General features: G+C 39.8%; 2 protein-coding genes across 2 annotated transcripts; both read left to right on the forward strand.

Annotated features, from left to right (window-relative positions):
- Nucleotides 1-11,693: 11,693 nt before the first annotated feature.
- Nucleotides 11,694-13,078, forward strand: LOC104599930 (uncharacterized). Its single transcript, XM_010262683.2, has 3 exons — nucleotides 11,694-11,745; nucleotides 11,934-12,012; nucleotides 12,211-13,078. Exons 1-3 carry the CDS (start codon nucleotides 11,740-11,742, stop codon nucleotides 12,738-12,740), a joined length of 615 nt encoding a protein of 204 aa, XP_010260985.1. The 5' UTR covers nucleotides 11,694-11,739; the 3' UTR covers nucleotides 12,741-13,078.
- A 1,595-nt stretch (nucleotides 13,079-14,673) lies between these two features.
- Nucleotides 14,674-15,814, forward strand: LOC148791385 (uncharacterized). The gene is made up of 3 exons (XM_088888841.1): nucleotides 14,674-14,748; nucleotides 14,863-14,941; nucleotides 15,114-15,814. Exons 1-3 carry the CDS (start codon nucleotides 14,743-14,745, stop codon nucleotides 15,572-15,574), a joined length of 546 nt encoding a protein of 181 aa, XP_088744967.1. The 5' UTR covers nucleotides 14,674-14,742; the 3' UTR covers nucleotides 15,575-15,814.
- Nucleotides 15,815-21,333: the final 5,519 nt, after the last annotated feature.

Raw genomic sequence — 21,333 nt, forward strand, 5'->3', positions numbered from 1 at the left:
TGGTAAGGACGATGACTGTGTGAGCTTGGAAGTACGAACGGAGCTTCTAGGGTGCAATGACTAGTGCGTAGGCCAGCTTTTCTATCTCTGGATACCTCGTCTCTGCTCCCTGCAACACTTTACTAACGTAGTAGACGGGTCGTTGAACCCGATCTACTTCTCTTATTAGTACCAAGCTGACCACCTCGTCACTTGCCGAGAGGTACAGCTCTAAAACATCACCCTCTTCGAGTCGGGTTAAGACTGGGATGCTGGCGAGGTACCTTTTGAGCTCGTCGAACGCGAGCTGGCACTCTTCAGTCCATTCAAAGCCTTTGCTTTTAATTGCCTTAAAGAAAGGCAGGCAGTGATCTACCGATTTGGACATGAAATGACTCAGAGCGGCTATACGACCGTTCAATTTCTGAACCTCCTTCAATTTCCGGGGTGGTCTCATTTCTATGATAGCCTTAATTTTGCCCGGGTTAGCCTCAATGTCGTGCCAGTTAATGATGTACCCTATGAATTTACCCAAAGTAACACCGAAGACACACTTATTCGAGTTCAATTTCATGTAAAACTTGCGTAGAATTTCAAAAAATGAATGCAACTCTTGTATTAAATCATGTGAAAATTGGGTTTTGATGACCATGTCGTCTACATAACATTTTATTTTTCTGCCAATCAATGGCTCAAATAAGTTATTTACAAATCTCTGAAGGTTGCCCCGGCATTTTTTAACCCAAAGGGCATGACCTTGTAACAGTACAAGCCGTGCTCGGTTATGAAGGTAGTCTTTTCTTCGTCAGGTAGGTCCATCTTGATCTGGTGTAGCCCGAATAGGCGTCTAAGAAACTCAACAACTCATGCCCTGAGGTCGCGTCCACCAGACGGTCAATCCTGGGGAGAGGGAAGCAGTCCTTTGGGAAAGCTCGGTTCAGGTCGGTATAATCGACGCACATGTGCCATTTACCGTTAGCCTTTTTTACCAGAATGGGGTTGGCCATCCAGCTCAGGTAATGGACATCTCTGATAAAGTCGGCTGCGAGGAGCTTCCCGACCTCCTCGTCAATTGTTCTCCATCGTTCTGGGGCTAAGTTGCATTTCTTTTGTCTAACGGGCCTAAGTACAGGATTAGTATTAAGCTTGTGAGTTATGATGCTAGGGTCTATGCTGGAATCTCTGCCGCGGACCATGCAGAAACATCTAAATTTTCAAGTAAGAAACTTACTAGCTGGGATCACAGAGGCTCCTCAAAAGAAGCGTCGATCTGAAGTGTCCGAGCTGGGTCCTCTATCGATGTCGGGATGGAGACAATCTCTTCGGTGGGTGCAGCTCGCTCCTCACACTACTCCGCAGGTCGTTCCAGCTCGAGGTCATCTACCACCATGGCTTTTCCTTTGAGGGTGGCGACGTAGCATTTGTGGGACTCAAGCTGATCGCCTCGCGCCACCCCGACTCCAAAGTCCGTAGGGAACTTCATTAAGAGATAGTAGGTGGAGACCACTGCGCATAAGGCGTGGGTGATGGGCCGACCTACTATGGCATTGTACGGGGAGGGAGTCGTGACTACCAAGAAATCATGGTTGAGCTTCACCATGCTAGGCCAGGTGCCGACCTCCACAAGTATGGTGACTCTTCCCAGGGGCCTGACTTCCTCTCCGCTGAAACCTACCAAGGGAGTGCTTGCAGGCTTGAGATCACTCTCCCGGAGCTGTAGTTTGTCGAATGCTGCTTTGGAAAGGATATCTGCTGAGCTGCCAGAGTCAACGAGGACACGCCTGACTTCAAAGTCAATAATCTTTATCTTTATGACAAGCGCATCATCGTGGGGGTAGTGGACATCGCGCATCATCCTCTGTGAAGAAGATCGGGTCTTCCGTCCTTGGCCGCTTTGGGGGATTCTGCTCTTCCCTGGCGGCCTCGCAAGCTGATGTTCGAGGTGTAGCCCGCGACGATCGAACTTCCGACGATCACATGAATAGTTCCCCAAACTGGTCTTTCTTCAGGGGGCTGCCTCTGTGGCTGCTCTGCTTGCCTACTGGATTCGGAAGCATCTCTACTCTGCTCCCCCTGCCGATCTGCTTTATTATTATTATTATTCTGTACAAAATTTCTTAAGTATCCGCGACGGGTGAGCTCCTCTATCTCGTCGCAGAGGTTTTTACAATTTTCGGTACTATGACAGTGGTCTTTATGGAAATTACAATACAAATTCTTATTTCTTACACTAGGATCCACCTTCAGCCGAGGTGTCCACTTCACATACGGGGCGTCCTTGATCGCCATAAGGATTTCAGCCCGCTTCGCATTCAGGGGCGTGTAGTCCGTTCTCCCTACTGCTGGAGCTCAGAAAGGCTGACCTGGCCTTGCCCCCCGAGCTTGGTTCTTCTTCTTCTTGCTATCACCCTGAGTTGAGGACTCTATATCCCTTTTTCTTTTCTCAAGGGCCTGTTCACCTTTCTGGTTGATCTCCTCCTCCATCCCTATAAACTGATCTGCGAGCTTGAGGAACTCGGTCACAGTCTTGGGTTGATTAACAACCACATGCCACTTGAATTCCTTGTGCGTGATGCCTCTCTTGGCCGCAGTGAGCCGAACTGCAGGGTCCAGGTTGGGTTCTAGGGTTCTAGGGCACCGCTTGCTGGTGACAAAATGAGAAGTGAAGACTTGCACGAACTACGCCCAGCTTCTTATTGATCCGGGCACAAGGTTCCGGTACCATGTGCGGGCCACCCCTTTGAAGGTGACGGAGAAAGCCACACACATGCAGGACTCGCTAGCCCTCGCCAAGTGCATCTGGGACTGAAAGGTGTCAACATGGTCATTCAGATCGAAGGATCCGTCATACTTATCCAATGGGGAAACGTTAAAGTCCTTGGGCATAGGAACAACATGGAGTTCTGGTGATAGGGGGGATGGAACTGAGAGAAGCGGGGTATCTTTTACTTCACCCGAGCTTACCTATTCCTTACCCTTGAGCTCAGGCAGGTCGTGAGTGGCAGCTCGGCGAGCTCGGCGACGCCTCTACCGCTTCTTTGCTAGCTCGGCGTTATTACTGCTGGCCTCTATGTTACCAAGCTCGATGGGCCCAGGGAGGGGCTCGAACTACTGTTGGTAGCTGCGAATTGAGGGCCCTTTCCAGAAATCCGCGGCTAGTACCTCAAACTGGTTTTCGACGAGCGGGAGCTCGGATTGCGAATGCTGAGGCGATGCGGGCCTAACTGGCTGAGAGGCCCCCGACCTGACTGCAGACTGCGAGGCAGGGGTAGCTGGTCTCTCTTTCCTTCCATGAGACAATGCCGAGGTCTCTCCCCGGCGAGAAGGACGTTCATTCCGACGGCGAGGCTTGGCTTGCTGCGTGGCCGGATGCCGAGGAGGGAGCGGCTGCTGGGCCTGAGGTAGTGGAGGAAACTGTTATTGATATTGATACTGGGAAACTTGATGCAACACTTGTTGTTGATAGAGTTGAAACTGTTGGAACTGTTGCATTTGAGCTTAAATAGTTCGCATGCATTGCATCAGGTCTTCAAGCTAGTTTTGGGTGGTCACCAGAGGAACGATGGAGGGTTCAGTGAATGTTGTTCCAATCGTGGAAGGAAGTGGAGCGTTCACCGGTGCCACTATCTGAGGCACATTCAGGCTGGGAACTCCGTCCGTAGAGAGGGGGACAGTGAACTGTCCAATGCAGACAGTGGGAAGCTGGGGTCGCTTCTCAAAGGCGTTTTGGTTGGCACCTCGTCTGGTATTGCTGGAGGAAGCCATGGATGCTGAGTTCTGAGAGTTGCAGAGATTGGATGAAGGCTTTTTGAAGCAATTCCCACAAACGACGCCAAATGATGCTGCGCGATCCGGACACTCCTAGCTGGCGGAAACCTGGCTCCTAGTTGGCAACAGACGGTACCTGAGAAGAAGAGGGAGGTGAAGAATTCCCGGGGAGCTTGCCCGGTAGGAACAATCCGATGCTTAAGTTAGAACTCTGAGAAAACTGTAGAGAATGCAAAGAGAGAGAGAGCTAAGATTGTAGATGGCACAAGTTCAATACCTTTGCTCATTGGGGATCGGGGTCCTTTTATATTGGAGTTCTGTCAAATCAAGCGTAACCGCCTCTGTCAAGTCAGGCGTAACCGCCTCTACCGCAGCCGTTACTGCCAGAGCTGAGGTGGCGGGTGCAGGCAGCCGTTGCAGGGTACAGACCTGTCAGGTGTGCCACATCTTTCGGAAATGGCAGGCACAATACCGCTTAACGAGGGACGTGGGCGCAACCTCCAGATTCGGCAGGTACTGTTGTCAGGCAAATCTTTCCTGCAGGTTGCCGAGCTACCTTAATCCGAGGTGCTGGGGGTGCGCCGAGGTGCTTATGCTTGAGGCGAGCCTTAGGAAAGTATGGACAAGAGTGTTAATGGTGCTGACCCGAAGTGTTTCCACTTCGGGATACTTAGCCGCAAGTCGGGGTGTTCCCTTCTCAGGAATGAAGAGTTCGGGGCTCATTGGGAGGAGCTCTGGTCTTAAGAGGAGCTCGGGACTCCTCGCTTTGAGGGAGCTCGGGGCGCTCCTCCCTTAGAGAGAATTCGGGGTAAGTTGGGTGTTACTTCCCGGCAATTGCCACATCCACCGAGTTGTCCGGTTGGGCTCTGGCGAGTTCGTTACTTCGAATTATGACCAGGCTGTCATACTGAGTTGTCACTTATACCTGGTCATGTCCACGTGCCCCCATGCTACAAGGTCAGGCCAAATCACCCTCCATCAACTACATTGAAGGAGTTCCTGTGGAATCAGACATGGCACTAAAGGTCGGGAAGATTAAGTTGGAGGTTCAGGAAGGGTGTGGGGCTTTTCTTGTGAAGAATCTCTATCTTTCTTTTGACCCTTATATGCGAGGAAAAATGAGGGATTTCAATGATTCCCACATTCCCCCTTTTGTTCCTGGGTCGTTAAGGACTGCCTCTTAGTGTTGATTGTTGTTCTGTTTGTTATACTTTAGTATACTACTAGTGTTTAACATTTTGAAGTATTTCTTAGTCATCCTCGTATATTTTCAAATGGTAGTCTCTGTTTTATTTTCTAAGGATTTTGCTGCAAAATGTTGGGAAAAAGCAATTACAATGTTTCTTATTTATTTGTTTATATATCTTTTTAGCACCTTGTACGTATTCTGTTCTTGAAAAGATAGGTTTTACTTTGGTAGATATCTGTTCTGCTATTGTTAAAGAATCTTCGCCAAGTTTTGGATGATCTTGTCATGGAAAAATACTCGGTTTCCGCCCCATGATTTTGTCACAGATGTAAGTGAATTTATGAGTGTATCAAAATTTTGACTTCTTGAAATATGTCTTACTTTGAATTTAGTCTGACATTTTCTTTTATGGGTTTCTGGGGAGTTTTGTAATGTTTGTTTCATGCTTAGAGCACTCAAAGATATACTAATTTATGCATGAGTGAATGTACTTGATATTGAACAACTACCACGACATGCGGCCGTAGCACTGGTTCTAGACATTGTACTGCATTCTCATTCATGCTTTGCTATTATTGGAACACGACTATCTAGTCTCAAAGTACTGCATTAGTATGAATAAGGGATGGAGACAGCAAGAACCGTTCCTTATTTTATTTGATAGGATAGTTGGGTGGTTTATTGGTTATTGGTTGGTAAAGATGATGATGGGGTGGTGGCATTTGGTATATTCCGCATATTTTGGAGAACATCCTTACCGAACCTCACACTTATTCTATGAAAGAATTTTGAACATTTTATGCAGGTTGCTGCAAAACAATGCCATATCTGGCCCCATACCTGCTGATATAGGAAAGCTGGAGAAGCTACAGACACTTGGTCTTCAAACAATAAGTTCAATGGTGTAATACCAAGTTCTTTGGGGAACCTTAAGAACCTTAATTATCTGTAAGTTTGGAGAACAGTCTGTCTTTAATCTTATTTCCATTTTCTGAATTCTAATCAGTGAAAATAATGGATTTTTTATTCTTCGTAAACTGTTTTAAGTTTGACTCTTATTTTCTCAACTCTTTTTAGATTAAAGCTATCTTTTTTTTTTCTTCCTCCATGCATGCTAAATTTTTTTCTTGGATACAAGCAAATGATCACTTGTAGGGCTGTTCACGGGTCGGTTTGGGTTGGTTTATTGCGGTTTTTCCAACTGACCTGACCTGATCGGGTTACATGACATATAAAGCAAAACCGACCCAGTGTTAAGCAAAACCGACCTGATCGGTTTGAGTCGGGTTGGGTCGGTTTCGGTTCTAAGTTCATCCATGTGATAAAATCTTGCTAATTTTAAAAACACTCATAAATTGAACATCATTTCAGCCATCTCCTATGATAAAATTTAAATGAAAAGTTAATCACAAAAGTTGTTCATTAATCACTATTCACTAATCCAAAGTTTCTTGCAACCATTCAAAAACTAGGTGGCCTAATGGGCTTTGGAACTTCATGTTTGAACTAGGAACTAAGTCGGTTCAGTTTGGGTCGATTTCGATTTTCTTGTGTGAAAACCGAAACCCACCCGAATCATCAGTTTAGGAATTTGCACAACCCGAAACTGCCCATGCTGATGATAACCCGGCCGACTCGGGTTGGTCGGTTTGGTCGGGTTGGGCCTTCTTATGAACAACCCTAATCACTTGTGCTTTCTGGCCTTTTAAACAAGTCAGGCGGTTAAATAATAAGTCTTTCTGGATCCTGCCCTGAGTCTCTGTTCAATGTGGAAGGTCTATGTCTATATCCTCTCACTTGTTCTTGTTTTCTCTAAGTTAACAATTAATTGTTTTTATATTTATTCATAAACCTGTAAATTCGCTGGTTTAAGTAAACTCTGAACTTTCAGAGGCACTTTTAACTACCTCTATATAGAACTTTTAGCGTCAGCACGATAGAGGCAATCATATTTGTCATTAAAAGTTCAATTTAATAATCCGCCTCTAATGCTCAATCAAGCGCATCTAAAACATTTAGCGACAGGTCTTTTAGAGGCACTTACTTAGCCGCCTCCTATTTTTTTAGAGGCATTTTTTAAGTTTTTACCTCTATAGATGAATTTTCCAGTAGTATTATATATATATATATATTCTTTTAGTGAATAATGAGCAACTTGGTAATTGTAATTTGTATATTCACCTTTAACACCGCTATTAACAAATCATGGACAAAGTACTAGAATCCTAAAGTTTTAGAGTGTTTGCTACAAACTATGTTTTGGTGGAAGGGTAAGTCATAAGTGTTGTCACCTCAGAAGTACAAGGTGGGTCTTTATAACTTGCCCTAATTTTTTTTTTTTTTTTTTTTTTGCATTCCAGGGCTACCCATCGGGGAATAGCCCATCCCCCAACCTATGTGCAGGTGAGATTGGAATCCAATCTCCACAACCAACAGAACATCTTACCCACCTGCCGGTTGGCACCTTACAACTTACCCTAAAACTTATAAATCATTATTGGGCCTTATTTCTTAATTAATTCCGCTTCAAGTTAAAATAATATTTTTTATGGATCACTTTAAGTTAAGTAATATGTTGAGACAATTAGGACTGCAAGTTAGGCAGAGTTAGGTCAGGTTATGGCCAATCCTGATCCATCTCGAGCTGTGAAACCCCTAACTCATCAGGTTGGCTGGCTTGGGTTGAATTTGGATTGACCCAACGTCTGGACTTTCTGTTGTAGTATTGTTATTTTCTAAAGGGTTAAGGCTAATTAAATTTTAACATTAATTATTATGTATTGAAGACATAATTATCAATTTAAAAAAAAAATACCTGAAAATATAGATTTATTGGCATGCATATATGATACATATAGTTGCACTACATATATGCATACCTATATATTGACAGTCGATTGATAATCAGTCTTGAGTTGAACTGCCACATGGAAATATATATATATATATATAATGACAATTGTGCGATATATCAAAACGTTATATTTTTCAAGAATCAGGAGTATACATCAGCAGAAACAGGTCATCAAATTTGCTCAATTATATAAATACATATTTATATGATTATTTTACATAAAAAATAAACTTAAAATGGATTTGGATCGGATTGAATTGATGAAATTTCAGGATTGGATTCAAGTTAACCAGATGTAGTAGGCATGTTAGGTAAGTATAATGAGTGAACATATAATAAGTGGGTGATATATATCCTTGTTAATGTGTCTTTCATTCAAACGTTTTTGCTTTGTTAAATAAAAATTATCCATTATTTTATTATCTTTGTTAAAATAATTAAAAAATACAAATAATAAAAAAAAAAACCTAAATGTATTAGGATTTAGGATTTATTTATGTTTTTATTTTTTATTTTTAATTATTTTAACAAAAAATAATAAAATAATAGACAATTTCTACGTAAGAAAATAAAAGTATTTGAGTGAAAGACACATTAACTAGACGTGTCACACAAATTTTACGTGTTCACTCACTATATTTATCTAACATGACTACTGCATCCGGACACATGGGAGATGATGAAGGCACCGTTTTTAATATGGAATTTTATATTTTCGTTAATAAAATTAATGTAAGGCCACGTTCCACATAAATGGTATAGATATTAGTTGACATTATCTATAATTAATTAACTTTTATAGACAATGGAATTATTGGCGTAAACATTAATTTTAATACCACTGACGAGATGAATACTTTGAATTACTAAAATTTTATTGACTTTTGCAGTTGTATTTGACCTTAATAGCTAGGTCTTTATGCAGAGTATGCTCATTAATTATGGTATTGACGTGGCAGAGCAAAAGTAAGCCCACGTGGATTGCATGCCATGCATAGATACATTTGAAACATACTAACGTTTGATTTTTTCCTTTCGACCATATTCATTGAGATAATAAACTGCAATTTTATATATAGGAATTGGACCCACTTTCTTGATCTTGCTACACTCTTCTTTCTCTCTCTCTTGACCATCGATAAATTTGGTTTTTTTTTTTTCGGTAATAATGGACGCAGTTAAACGAAGAAACTGGGCTAGCTCAGATTGGCTGCTACGTCCACGTTTCAAGGATGGAGTAAGCAGTCAAGGTAGTAAGGTTCAAAATTTAAATATTATACATGTTGCATAGGACGTATGGCATTATATTGATAGTTTGTTAAAATCTTAAATAAGGGGTATTTTGAAATTTGGCCACTTTCAGATAAAAATTTGACTCCTGAAACAATTTTGAAAAAAAGAAAAAAGAAAAAGCACTAAAACAAGTTATGAAGTATCGAAACACCTAATATATCTGTTCATGTGTATCGAAACACCCCATACTTTAATCTAGGTCACAGCGGATGAGTCCAACCATTGCACCAAAGGCTCACCATATCTTTCACATCTTCGACCTCATATTGATTAATTCTAACAAAGACGCGGAATCCCAAGAACCAAGCTTCTGACTTCAGAATGACCAGATTCATCATCTCAGGAATCTGTCTCTTTCCACTGAGTTGGCGTGGTTGTTTTGCCATCTCTCTCTCCCACTTAACCACCACATGGGCGTCTAATTTATTCAATGGTTTGCCTCTTATAATGATGATTTAGTAAAGTTACATGAAATAAATCATATCTTTAATTAATTAGTCAAGCGATTATTTGTTTAATTAAGTCAAGGTCTTTACAATAACATAAGAGACAACGCAGATGCCAATTGTCTCAGTTGGTACTGATAGCTATTAAAGGACACGAAGAAACAAAGAAACCCAACTCAAAGATTTTGAGTCAATTGGACAGTCCTAAAGAGAATAGCATTTTAAAGTATGAATTACACTTACGACTTCTTTAAAATACTAGCACAAGAACCCGTCTCCAGCTGCACACATGCCTAGGTATGAGAGTTATAAGTTTTCGAGGTAAGAGAAAGTAGGACAGTAAAAGACAATTTGAATTTAAAGGACAAAGTCTTCACATTCCAAACCATTTACATCCATTGGTCCAAAATGTTGGTGAATCTACTAACCGTCATTCTTCATGTCCATGTAGATAATAAGAAGTCTCTCTTTTATCAGGGTGCCGTTTGGTAAGTTCTTTTAAGAAAAATTCTTCATTAGTCTAGATTTTAGATGGCCAAAAGATATATTGAGCTTTTGAGTTCTTGTCTTTAAAGATAAAGACCATTTGCTAAGTTATTCAGTCTATTGGACTTTTAAAAATGAGTTGAGGAGCTACCTATCACATAAAAAGACTAGAAAGCTTCAATTGAAGCTTCCCGAAATTCGGCATTTTCAGTCTTTTTAGGTTTTTTCATGACCGTACTTTTCATTTTTCTAGCTTTTGGTTACCAAATAGAAAAAGACCGATTTTTGATCTTTCATACTTGTGGAAGCACACAAAAGACAACATGAAAAGACTTGTCAAACAATGCCCTAATCTTCTCAATTATTTCACCTTCACCCATTTAGAACTTAGAAGAGATGGATGGCTAACATCTCCACCTGGTTTCATATATTACCAATGGAAGTGGTCCATTGATTCATCAGTCCTAATTTGATAGTTGGGTTTGGTGCAACATGTTGAGATATCTAGCTTATCAACTAATAATATCGATCAGAAACTTGTTTGTAATTGGCTAATAATAATATCTTAAACCTTGGAACTAGGTTGGTGGAATGCAGAACACTAGAACTGGAACTCTGAATATTATAACGTGGTTTGGTTTGTTGAGTTTTGAGTTGTTGACATGATTGGACTTGATATAGCGCAATTCGGCTGCTCCCTGTTGGAGACGATCTAGCTACCAGCAACAACGGAAACTGAGGAATCTGCAAGAGATGAATCAGAGAGCCCGGGGTGGCTTACCCGACGGGGTCACTCCGATGGCTAAGTTAGCACTTAGTAGAGAGCTTAAAGATGACATCAGAGAATTAGAGAGCTAGAGAGCAGAGATTACGCATACCTTCGCCCCTGGGGGGTGAGGTCTTTATATACCGGAGTCCTCGTAGGTTTGGTGGAGTAGTTTCTAGATCTTCGCTGTGATGGGATCTGTTTTCATATTAGGTGGGGATAATGCCACCAACCGGTAAGGTTGCCCATCTCCGCCAGAATCAAGGAGTGGGTGAAATAATATAGTCGTTACAAGGTATGATCCCGTAAGATGCGGGGTACAGTGGTGAGATCCTCGGGGTTGTCATGCGGAGGTCGGCCTGACTAGGTAGCGAGCTGCCTGTGAAGTGTCGGGTTGCTTGGTGGCGAGCTGCCTGAGCTCGTGTTCTTCAGACCCGACCTGCTCTGAATGCCGAAGTGCCTTAATATCGTGGCGATCTTGCACCGAGGTAGGCTTGCCCCGAGGTGAACTCTTTCCGAGGTGAGCCCAGCTGTCCGAGATCGATCTGTCGCGGAGTTGGTACCGCTATCCTAGTCGCGAACTAGTACTGAGGTGATCTTAGTTCGGGATGATTTTGGCTCGAAATAACTCTAATTTGGGGAAACGGGGTACCCAAGGTTGCTTTGTAGCGAATTGATCATGTTGACATATCACTTATGTCGAGCCACGTCCACGTGCTGATCTAATCATGCTAAATTGTCACTTATATCGAGTCACGTCCACGTGTCTCCCTGTTACGAGGTCAGGCCAAATTACCCTTCATTAGGACTAACTAGAGATTTGTACATGTGGGCATCCCCTAAAATTACAGTCTCCACCTCAACTCCCTATATATATCAACTCATTACGTCCTTTCGAAGATCAGAAAGCTGTGAGACCCCTTCTCTTCTTGTTGGTTTTCATTTGAGACGAGCAAATATGAAGGTAGGAGAACTCTAGGGATGTGTCTGATGTTTTATCATATCCCAGTTTGCTTTTTGAATTTTTGTTTTGTTGCAGAGCTGTGTCGGGAGAATAAGCAAACAGATGGAAGCACTTCGTCTCAACCATTATGATTGATTGGTTCATTAATTCTGGGCTAACTTTATTGTGTTGTTTTGCTTCTGCAACAGCAAAAGATCACTATCAAGGTGGATATGCACTGTGACGATTGCCGGCACAAGGCCATGAGGATCGCTGCAGCAGCATGTGGTGCGTATCACATCGAAACTTGATCTTGTTTTGTGTATTATATATCACAGTAGATGGATTAAAAATGACTAAATCGTTCATATATGCTCTCTCATTCACGAGCAGAGAACTGCTTAGAAAGCAAAAAATAACAGCAAGCTGTCCATCTCTGTTGATTGGTTTTGAGTTATTTGAATGTGGTTGATTATATATACACAGGAGTGACCTCGGTGGCGCTTGATGACTCCAAGGATAAAATGGTGGTAGTCGGAGAGGACGTGGATACCACCTGCTTGACGAACATCTTGAGGAAGAAAGTTGGTTATGCAATCTTGGAGAAAATTGAAGAGGATAAAAAGAAAGAAGACGAAAAGAAAGACGAAGAGGAATGCATTGTTGTCGGATGTCCACCGGGATGTTACTGCATTATTTGTATTAAGAAAAAGGCAGAGGAAAAGAAGAAAGAAAGCGAAGACGGGAAGAATGGGAAAGATGACAAAAAAACACCAATACATGTTCGTTATATCTATCCACCGGGATGTCCACCAGGATTTCCAACGGAATACCCACCGCCGGGATGTCCACCGGGATGTCGTTGTATTATTTGTGTAAGTAAAATCCAATGCCCACAACCACAACCACTAACCCCGCAAGTAATTTGCCCTTATAATAGATGTCCACGAGGATATTGTAATTGTTATGTCCAAGTGGCGGTTAACGACAGCCCAAGTCCCTGCTCCGTCATGTAAGATCAGCACCTGGTGTTTCTCTGTTCAATTTTATAACTGTGATGGTGGTGGTGTTTGTGCTTGTATTTCTTTGGGAGAATTACTGTTCAATTCAAGGTCAGAATTCATAGGTCTAAAGTACAGTTGGAATAGGTGCCAGTTACAAATTGATGTTAATTCATGTCTGGATATGGGTACATAGGGTATGGGTTTTTGAGTTTTTGAATATTTATAGATTTGTACAAGAATTCAGAATTCTGCATTAGACCTGTCCGTATTTTTCAGCATTTCTTTTTATGTTGTATTTAGTAGTTTAGATGAATAATGTGCCATCTATAGATACATAACACAAGAGGAGGTGAATAAATCATTCTTGGGTATACATATTTGTTAATTTCCAATACATGTGTATGTTTGTAGATTACTGTGGATACGGTGGTGGTTTTGTGATGGATCATTCTTGGGTAATACCCTTTCCGGAAAAAGATTCAAACTTGTTCCGAGTATGGCTGTTCCGCCGAATCAATGCAAATTAGCACAGGAGACATATTTGTATGTGGGAGTGAACATTGACCAAGTTAGCCTTTTGGGCACAGATATCCAGCTAATAATGGGCTGGTGTTTGGTCATAATCTACTCAACTTATGCTGTATTATCTAATTAGGCTAAAGTCAGGCCTAGCTAGTGAGGCTTTATGGGCCAAAGTATCGCGGTCTAGTAGTAGGGTTTTTGTAAAATGGGTAAAGTAATCCATTTACATTCACCACAATAGTCAATAGTCTGTGAATTGTGACAAATTCGGCTACAACTACCAATCCAATCCGTTAAACCATATTTTGTTATTTCTGTAGACACACTTGAACCGCCAATGTAGTGCAATATAAGACGCAATTTCTTAGAGAAATCATAAATATAACAAATGGAACCCGCCAGTGGCTACATATGGAGCTCCGAAACAATTTGTGCCCCGTAACCACCTAAATAAAATGAAATCTGATTGAATTCTGTTATTTAGTGTTCGTTCTTCTTTTGTTTGTAGCAGCAGGTAGTGGTAGACTTTGTAATTTCTCGTTTGCGATGGTTTCTGTTTTCTAGGTCCTTGTGGCCTCTATTGTTTAGAGCTGGCAATCGGGTTGGATCCGAGTCAGGTCAGGGCATTTTAGGTCTTTTTGGGATGGGCCACCTTTGGGGTTGGATTGGTAAAGACTAGACCATAGTCCTAAATATTTAGGTTAGAGTTGACCCATGGATTAAATAGATATATGGTTCAATCAGCCACCTAGGTCAACTGATCTTTGACCAAGTTAAAGATTTTTTTACCAAAATATGGATTCAACCATTAAACTCAAAAGATTTGAACGGTTGAATCGTCCGGATCAACACCGGTTTGAAAAGTGTTGTTTTGAAAATAGCTAGGTCAGTTGACCGTGACGCGTGGTTTGGCCGGGTCAATGCATCTTCAAGCTCGGATCACTAGATAGGGGATCCTAACCCTCGTTTTTCGTGTTGGATTGACTCATTACCAAGTCAACTATATATAATTATATACAAATATGTCTCTCTACTTATTCTTTTTCGAAGTATTTCACACATTTAGAAGAGATGTATGGTTAACATCTCCACTTGTTTTTTATCTTACCGATCGATCGAGGGTGGCCCACTGATCCAACTGTTCTAATTGATAGCTAACTTTTTTCTTCATTGTCGATGGCTGGAGTTTGGCGTAGCGTATGATGCCATAGCTTATTATTTACCTTGGAAGCAAGTTGAGTGTCGAAGCACTAGAACTGGACATGTGAATACAAAAGCGCTGTTTGGAGTTTCTGGGTTTTGAGTTATTTGACATGATTGGATTGACTAGAGTCTAGAGATCTGTGGGTATTCCCTATAATTACGCATTTACGCAACCATACAGTACTCCCCACTCCCTATATATATATATCAACTCATCAAGCCCTGAGGAAGATCAGAAAGCTGCGAGACCCCTTATCTTCTTGTTGGTTTTCTTTTGAGACGACCAAATATGAAGGTAGGAGTAGTCTCTCTAGGGATGCGGTTGTTGTTTCATCATATCCCAGTTTGCTTTTTGAATCGGTCGATTATTCTGGGCTAATTTTGTGGTGTTGAATTGCTTGTGCAACAGCAAAAGATCGTTATCAAGGTGGATATGCACTGTGACGATTGCAGGCACAAGGCCATGAGGATCGCTGCAGAAGCATACGGTGTGTATCACTTCCAAACCTGATCTACTTCTGTGTTTTATATATCAAAGTAGATGGATTAAAAAAGACTAAATTGTTCATATATATGCTCTCATTCACAAGTACAAGTGCTTAAAAAGCAAAAAACAGTAAGCTTTTCATGTCCGGACGTTGATTGATATGTACTATGTAGGTGTGATCTCGGTGAAGCTGGATGACTCCAAGGACAAATTGGAGGTGGTCGGAAATGAAGTCGACACCACCTGCTTGACCAACATCCTGAGGAAGAAAGTTGGTTACGCAGTCTTAATCACCATTGAGGAGGTCAAGCCCCCCAAGCCACCGGAACCGAAACCAAAAGCAGACGATTGCCCCAAATGTATAATCGTATGTCCACCGGGATGTTGTTGTGTTATTTGTGTTGGTAAAAAGGAAAAGGTTTGTCCACAACCACCAACACCAACACCTTGCCCTAAGCCATGTCCACCAGGCTGTTGTTGTATTATTTGTATACATACAAAGGTACAACCAGCACCCACACCACCCTCGCCATGGCCACCTTGCCCTTATAATAGATGTCCACCAGGATGTTGTTATTGTCAAGTCCAAGTGACGGTTAACGACATAACCCAACCTAATTGCTCCATCATGTAATATTCTCAACTGGGGGGTTGTTCTGTTCACTTGTATAATCGTAGTGGTGGAGGAGGAGGTGGTGGTTGTGGTTGTGGCGGCGGTGGTTGTGACGGTGGGATGTCTGTAATGTACCTGTTTTTTTTTTTGTTTATGTTGTAACATTTTACTTGAATAATGTGCCATTTATAGCTGGACATGTGATGAGAGAATAAATCATTGATATATAGGTCAAGTAAGTAATTTTCTAATATGATTGATAATCACACAGCATTTAATAATCGCAGTTCTCTTTTGACTTTTTGCCGCTTTATAACACCGCCGGTTGATTGGTTCTAAGTTCTCTGGCTATGATGCCGGAAAATATTGGAATTTGATCCGAGTCGAGTGTGATCTGAAACCATCAAACGACAAAGTTCGACTCAAACCAGATATCATTAGCAGATCAAATTCAGATCAAGGGATACCCATTTCGATTCCTGTCGCTGCATGTTGCTTTCTACGCATACACTACTCTTCCTCTCTAATCTATTTGCAATTATAAAAGCCCCAGACCCCAGTGTTTGGTCGGTAGGATCACTACAACAAATTTCGATTATATCGGTGACGTTTTTCTAAATGCCATTATAGATCATCTTTAATGGCGTATTTTAAAAATGCCACCAGTACCAGACACGTTTTAATTTGTCGCTAAAATATAATATGAACGCCATTATCATGGTTTTTAAAACCCAACTGGTGATTGAACCGGTCAGGGGTTCGCTTATTGGTTCGAACGGTCCGACCGTTCGATCCAAACACCCGGCCCGTTCTGATAAAAACATTAAAAAAAATTTAAAAATTTAAAAAACGGTCAAAATTATTCGAACGATTCGAACTATTAACTGGACGGTTCAGCGGTTTGTTGACTAAAATCAATGGTTTTGGAGAAAAACGGACCGGTTCCCAATTTTCTGGTCCGATTTTGAAAACCATGTATTGGTGGACAACCCGGTTCCCCGTCTGTTATGTGATTTTGGAATCTTCATCTTCTTCTCGTCGTGGTGAACAGGGTTGACGAACCAGGATCGCTGACTGTTTGTTGGAGGAGAAGAAAACAAAAAATTAGAATACAAAAAGAACAAAAGGAACGAAGAAAAGGGAGAAGGAAAGATGGGAAGACGGGGGGAATTAGCAGCGGTGGTCATTACTGCCGTTGCTCACAAAGTACAGTGGGTGTGCCCCATGTAAAAATGAAACAAAAGAGAAAAAATTTTCTCTAATCCTAAGTGTGCCCTTTCTAAATATTAATAAAAAATGATTGGTCCCCCAACCGCTGTTTTTCATCTTCCCTCCAAAAACTCGACCCTATTTTAAGTTTTTTATATTTATATTTTTCTGTTTTCACTCTCTCTCTCTCTATCTCTCCAGAATTCTAATCATTTATATAAAAAACTAAAATATTAAGATGGTTTATTTATAAATTTATTTTATTGCTTTTAAAGTTTGTTATCATTTACATTTATTGATTTATCATGTTTTACTATTTTGTATTTATTTTACAGTATTTTGAACTTTTATTTTGTATTTTCAAATAATATTACATGATCTTTTCTATATTTCTTTATTTTTAATTACTATTATTTTTTAATATCTTTTGTGTTAACATTTTTATTATATTTATAATACTTTTTACTATTTTATCTTTCTTAAATTTATTTTTAACTATTAATGATATTATTTATTATTTATTATTTTATAATATTAATCTTTTATTATTCTTTTTAATATCATTTATTGGACTTTATTTTTTTATATATTTTATTGTATCAATATTCATAGTATTTTATCTTTTTATATTATTTTATAATAATTTTTATATTGCCGTATTATTTTAATAATTTTAATTTATTTTTATTTAAAGAATAACTTGAGGGGTAAATTTATAAATTGCATAATTTTCAGATATCACAACATTCAAATTGCTGAAGAACTCCACTATATTCAGATGTTTACAAAAGCAGAAAGACACATTTTCCACAATGCTTTCAGAGGTTTTTTAGTGTTTTTTTGTTTTCCAAACTTCAGGCTTTAGATTTACCAAATGCCACCTTTGTTGCCTTATAAGCAACATGACTTAGGCTGTGTTTGTAAATGATACAAATATGTAGAGTGTAAAACGGTTCATATAAAATGCAAAGTTAGGTTAGTTTTGCAATAACAAATTCACCTTCTTACCAAACAGACTTTTAGCTGTAATGGATGCAAACATGAATTTCAATAAAATATATGTTTTTTTTCTTTCAAAAGCCCACTTGAATGCAAATTTACTTCTTTTTTATTGATGTACTTTTACATCTTATTATCAATGTAAATATGCATAAATGTAATGTTGTCAAACATAGGCAAAAGTTAACCAGAGTGCAAATTTACCCTGGACCGGTCTTTTGATGGAAAAAGAAAAAAAGTGAAAAGAACAGAACTCTCAATTAACACCAGCTTCAGCTATGATCTAAGAAAGGTCTTTCGCCAAAAACACTACCAAACAAATTCTGCTTTCCAAAGATTTTCATAGTTTCCTAATTTGTTAAAAGTTGGTTTATTTGAATATCTTTTGCAAAACTAAGGGCGAAAGTATAACCTAATGCATAATTGGATATGATAAAATAGCAAGTGGACATATACTTGACCTATTGTTGGTTAGGCCCAAAAGTGTAAAACTAAATAGGATTTGACTGTTAAGTTCAGAATACATGTAGACATGTGCTTGACCTATTGTTGGTCAGGCCCAAAAATGTAAATCTAAAAAGGATTAATTGACTGTTAGGCTAAGAATATATGTAGGGAATTTCCTTTAATTGAATAAGTAGTGATGCCATACCTAGAACAAATTCTTCTTGAATCCTTTTTAATGATAGTTTAATCAATTAAAAAATAATAATGTTTCATTCATTGAATTACCTTCTTTTGCATATTAATGCTAATTTTATTGATGTGTCATTCACCAAATGAAGAGGTTTTGAATTACAGAATTTGTGTTGGCAAGATGTCTGTAAATTGTCAATATTGAAATTTGAATCAAAATTTACTGGCCAGGAGGCAACTGTCGAAATAACTTTTTTCCCTGATCGTCTTATTTATAAAACTGTTATATCATATATTAACTTAAATTATATTATATAAAAGGTTCAAGCCAATTAGGGATCGACAGCCCATGAAAAAACACATATCACCTATGCTCTAACTTTTTGAGCTATTGCATCGGTTTCCTTCAAGAAAGAATGAGAGCTATACACAAATTGAAGAAACTTAAAAAGAGTACTAGTTCTTAACATTCTTAACCATGTCAATCGATTCAATCCATTTAGTCAAGACCTAAGGAATAGAATCATTTCTCCCTTCCAAAGCCTTCAAGATCAGAAATGATGATGATATCCTTCCTCTCTCTCTCTCTCCCTCTCTCTCTCTCTCTATATATATATATATAATTTTCATAACAAATAATACCACATTAATTACCATTTATTATTGGTTTGTGTTAGAACTAAAATTTAATTGTTGTTGCATTTATCATGATGAATCTATCTTTTGATGCTAAATTGAGAGATATCGGTAGTTCCATCATTTCAGTGTCAAAAGAAATGGGTTTATTTGGTAATGAAAAAATGAAAAGAGTTGAGAACACCAATATGGGAAACGCAACTAATAAATAATTTCAATTATTAATTTAGGCTCCATTGAAATTTTGAATAAGCTCTTACTTCTAAGTTTGGAGCAATCAAAAATAAAAATGAGCTATAAAAATGTTTCGTGCGTTTGGTAAGAAATGCATTTAAGAAGATAACAGTCTAAAGCCAAAATACTTTTAAGCCCAAAAACACTAAGTCTGAACTTACAACTTTGTGCTTTTAGACTTTAATAGCACAAAGACTGAAGCTTAAAGGCAACTTTAATTTCTTAATTTTTGCTACAAAATTTTAATAATTCCTTGTTATTTCATCTATAAAATGTGCCATTAAATAAATGCTAATAACAATAATGGTTTTAATCAAGTGCATCTTTCAGGGAAAATGGGCACTGAATAATCAATAATGTGAGCCTTTGTGAGTTGTGGCCGTGCTCCTCGCTGAGACCAGTGAGTGGACAAAGCATTGAATTCTCTGTGCTGGAAAAGAAATGGCTTTAAGGTTTGAGAAGACCTAGAATGAAACGAGATTTGCTGTGTCTGACAACCTGGGCACTTTCGAATTATCCTCCGCAGAGGGACACGTGGATGGTAACTGTTTGAAACTGCATCGGGATTCTGCTAATCGAAGGACCAGATTTCGGTTTCAATTCGTCTTCCCTACTCGCCCCTCTCTGTGTTGTCCGTGGTCTTTCCAATTTTGGCTTCTCCTTCCGTCTCTACGCCACCTGAACGTCTATTTAAGGGAGGCTGAAGATCAAGAAGCTCAACAGCCTCCTCTTCCGTCTGAAGAGTTTTTACTGTGTTAAAGTATCCCTCAGACTTAGACTCTCAGTCTCTCCCTCGCTGGTGTGTCGTCTGTGTTTGTGTTTGTAAGTAGTCACCATCTGTGTGTAGCTCCATGCACATTAATGTCTGTCTTGTTCAAATAATCAACAGATGAGCCACCGGTTATACGGAGGCTTCTTGATTTGTTTTCCTTACTGTATATACTGATTCCTTTCTCTGCTTGGGTCCAACTCTTTTCTCGTGCATATTATACTGGTATTATTCTATCCACTTGAGCTTGTTGTCAGCTTTCGAGCTACTCTTTTTTATTTTTTGAGCAGTGGATTGATCCCGTTGAGATATATGCATCTGTCAATATGATCCTGTCTTTCAGCTTATCGCCCAATGGAATCTCGTTTCTTCTCTTCCGTGGACAAAGACTTTCAGTTTCAGTTACCATTTTGTCGCCTCTAAATAAGCAAATAACGATCATGTATTCTAACGTACTTCTCATTTTTCTTTCGTGGTGCTTCGTGCAGGTCGGCACAGCTGCCGTCGAAAACCCGGAATCACACTGTCCAGACCGGCGACATGGAGGAGCAGGATCTTCTCGGTCGACTGGAGAAAGTTTCCGGCGAGGACGAAGATACCGAAGTAGATTGCTCGTTGAGACTGGGACCTGGACCTTCAACTCCCCGACCCAAAACTTCATCGCAGCTGCAGCTGGGACTTCAGCCAACCCAAAATGCAAGGAGGATAGTTCGTCATTCTCCTCTGCTGCTGGTACTGTTTCTTGATTTTTGACAATCTATGATTGATCCAGTATTTACTTGCTTCAGCTTTTTCATGCGTTAAACTTTAATTAAGCCAGAGATGAAAGTAGTACATATCCATAAGCACAACCTGTACTACGTTACCGTTACGTCGAGGTGATAGATGAGAAATTAAGCCGCAAAAGTTTAAGCTTTTCACGACCAAGTGAAGTCTTAGCTCTTATTTAATTAAGAAAGCCTTTTTGAATTTTGATAAGCTTTATGATCTACGTCACAATTTAACTATGATCCATCTCTTCTCCAATCACGCAAAGTTGGCCTTTTATTTCTTCCCTTTTTTCTAATTCTATTGCCATAAATGTTCTTGCTTTTACTTCTATAAATCTTATCTAATTAATTGGTAAAAACCCTAGCCTGAGATGCTTTCTATAAGCAACATGTTGCATCAATGGGATCAAGTGAAAAGATCAAACATGGGAGCTGGATCTCAAGCACAGATGTCATGAGGGTTTTAATGCTTTATGTCTTGGTGCGTTCAATCCATGCATGTATAGTGCATGTATCAGTGTATAATG

This window comes from Nelumbo nucifera, chromosome 5 (genome assembly GCF_055504915.1).
Source record: "Nelumbo nucifera cultivar China Antique chromosome 5, China Antique-T2T, whole genome shotgun sequence".
Lineage (NCBI taxonomy): Eukaryota > Viridiplantae > Streptophyta > Magnoliopsida > Proteales > Nelumbonaceae > Nelumbo > Nelumbo nucifera.

What these genes read in the sequence shown, in the direction of transcription:
- LOC104599930 (XM_010262683.2), top strand. An exon ending in GATCGCTGCAGCAGCATGTG is followed by an intron (nt 12,013 to 12,210) that starts GTGCGTATCACA and finishes ATATATACACAG; the next exon opens with GAGTGACCTCGGTGGCGCTT.
- LOC148791385 (XM_088888841.1), top strand. An exon ending in GATCGCTGCAGAAGCATACG is followed by an intron (nt 14,942 to 15,113) that starts GTGTGTATCACT and finishes TGTACTATGTAG; the next exon opens with GTGTGATCTCGGTGAAGCTG.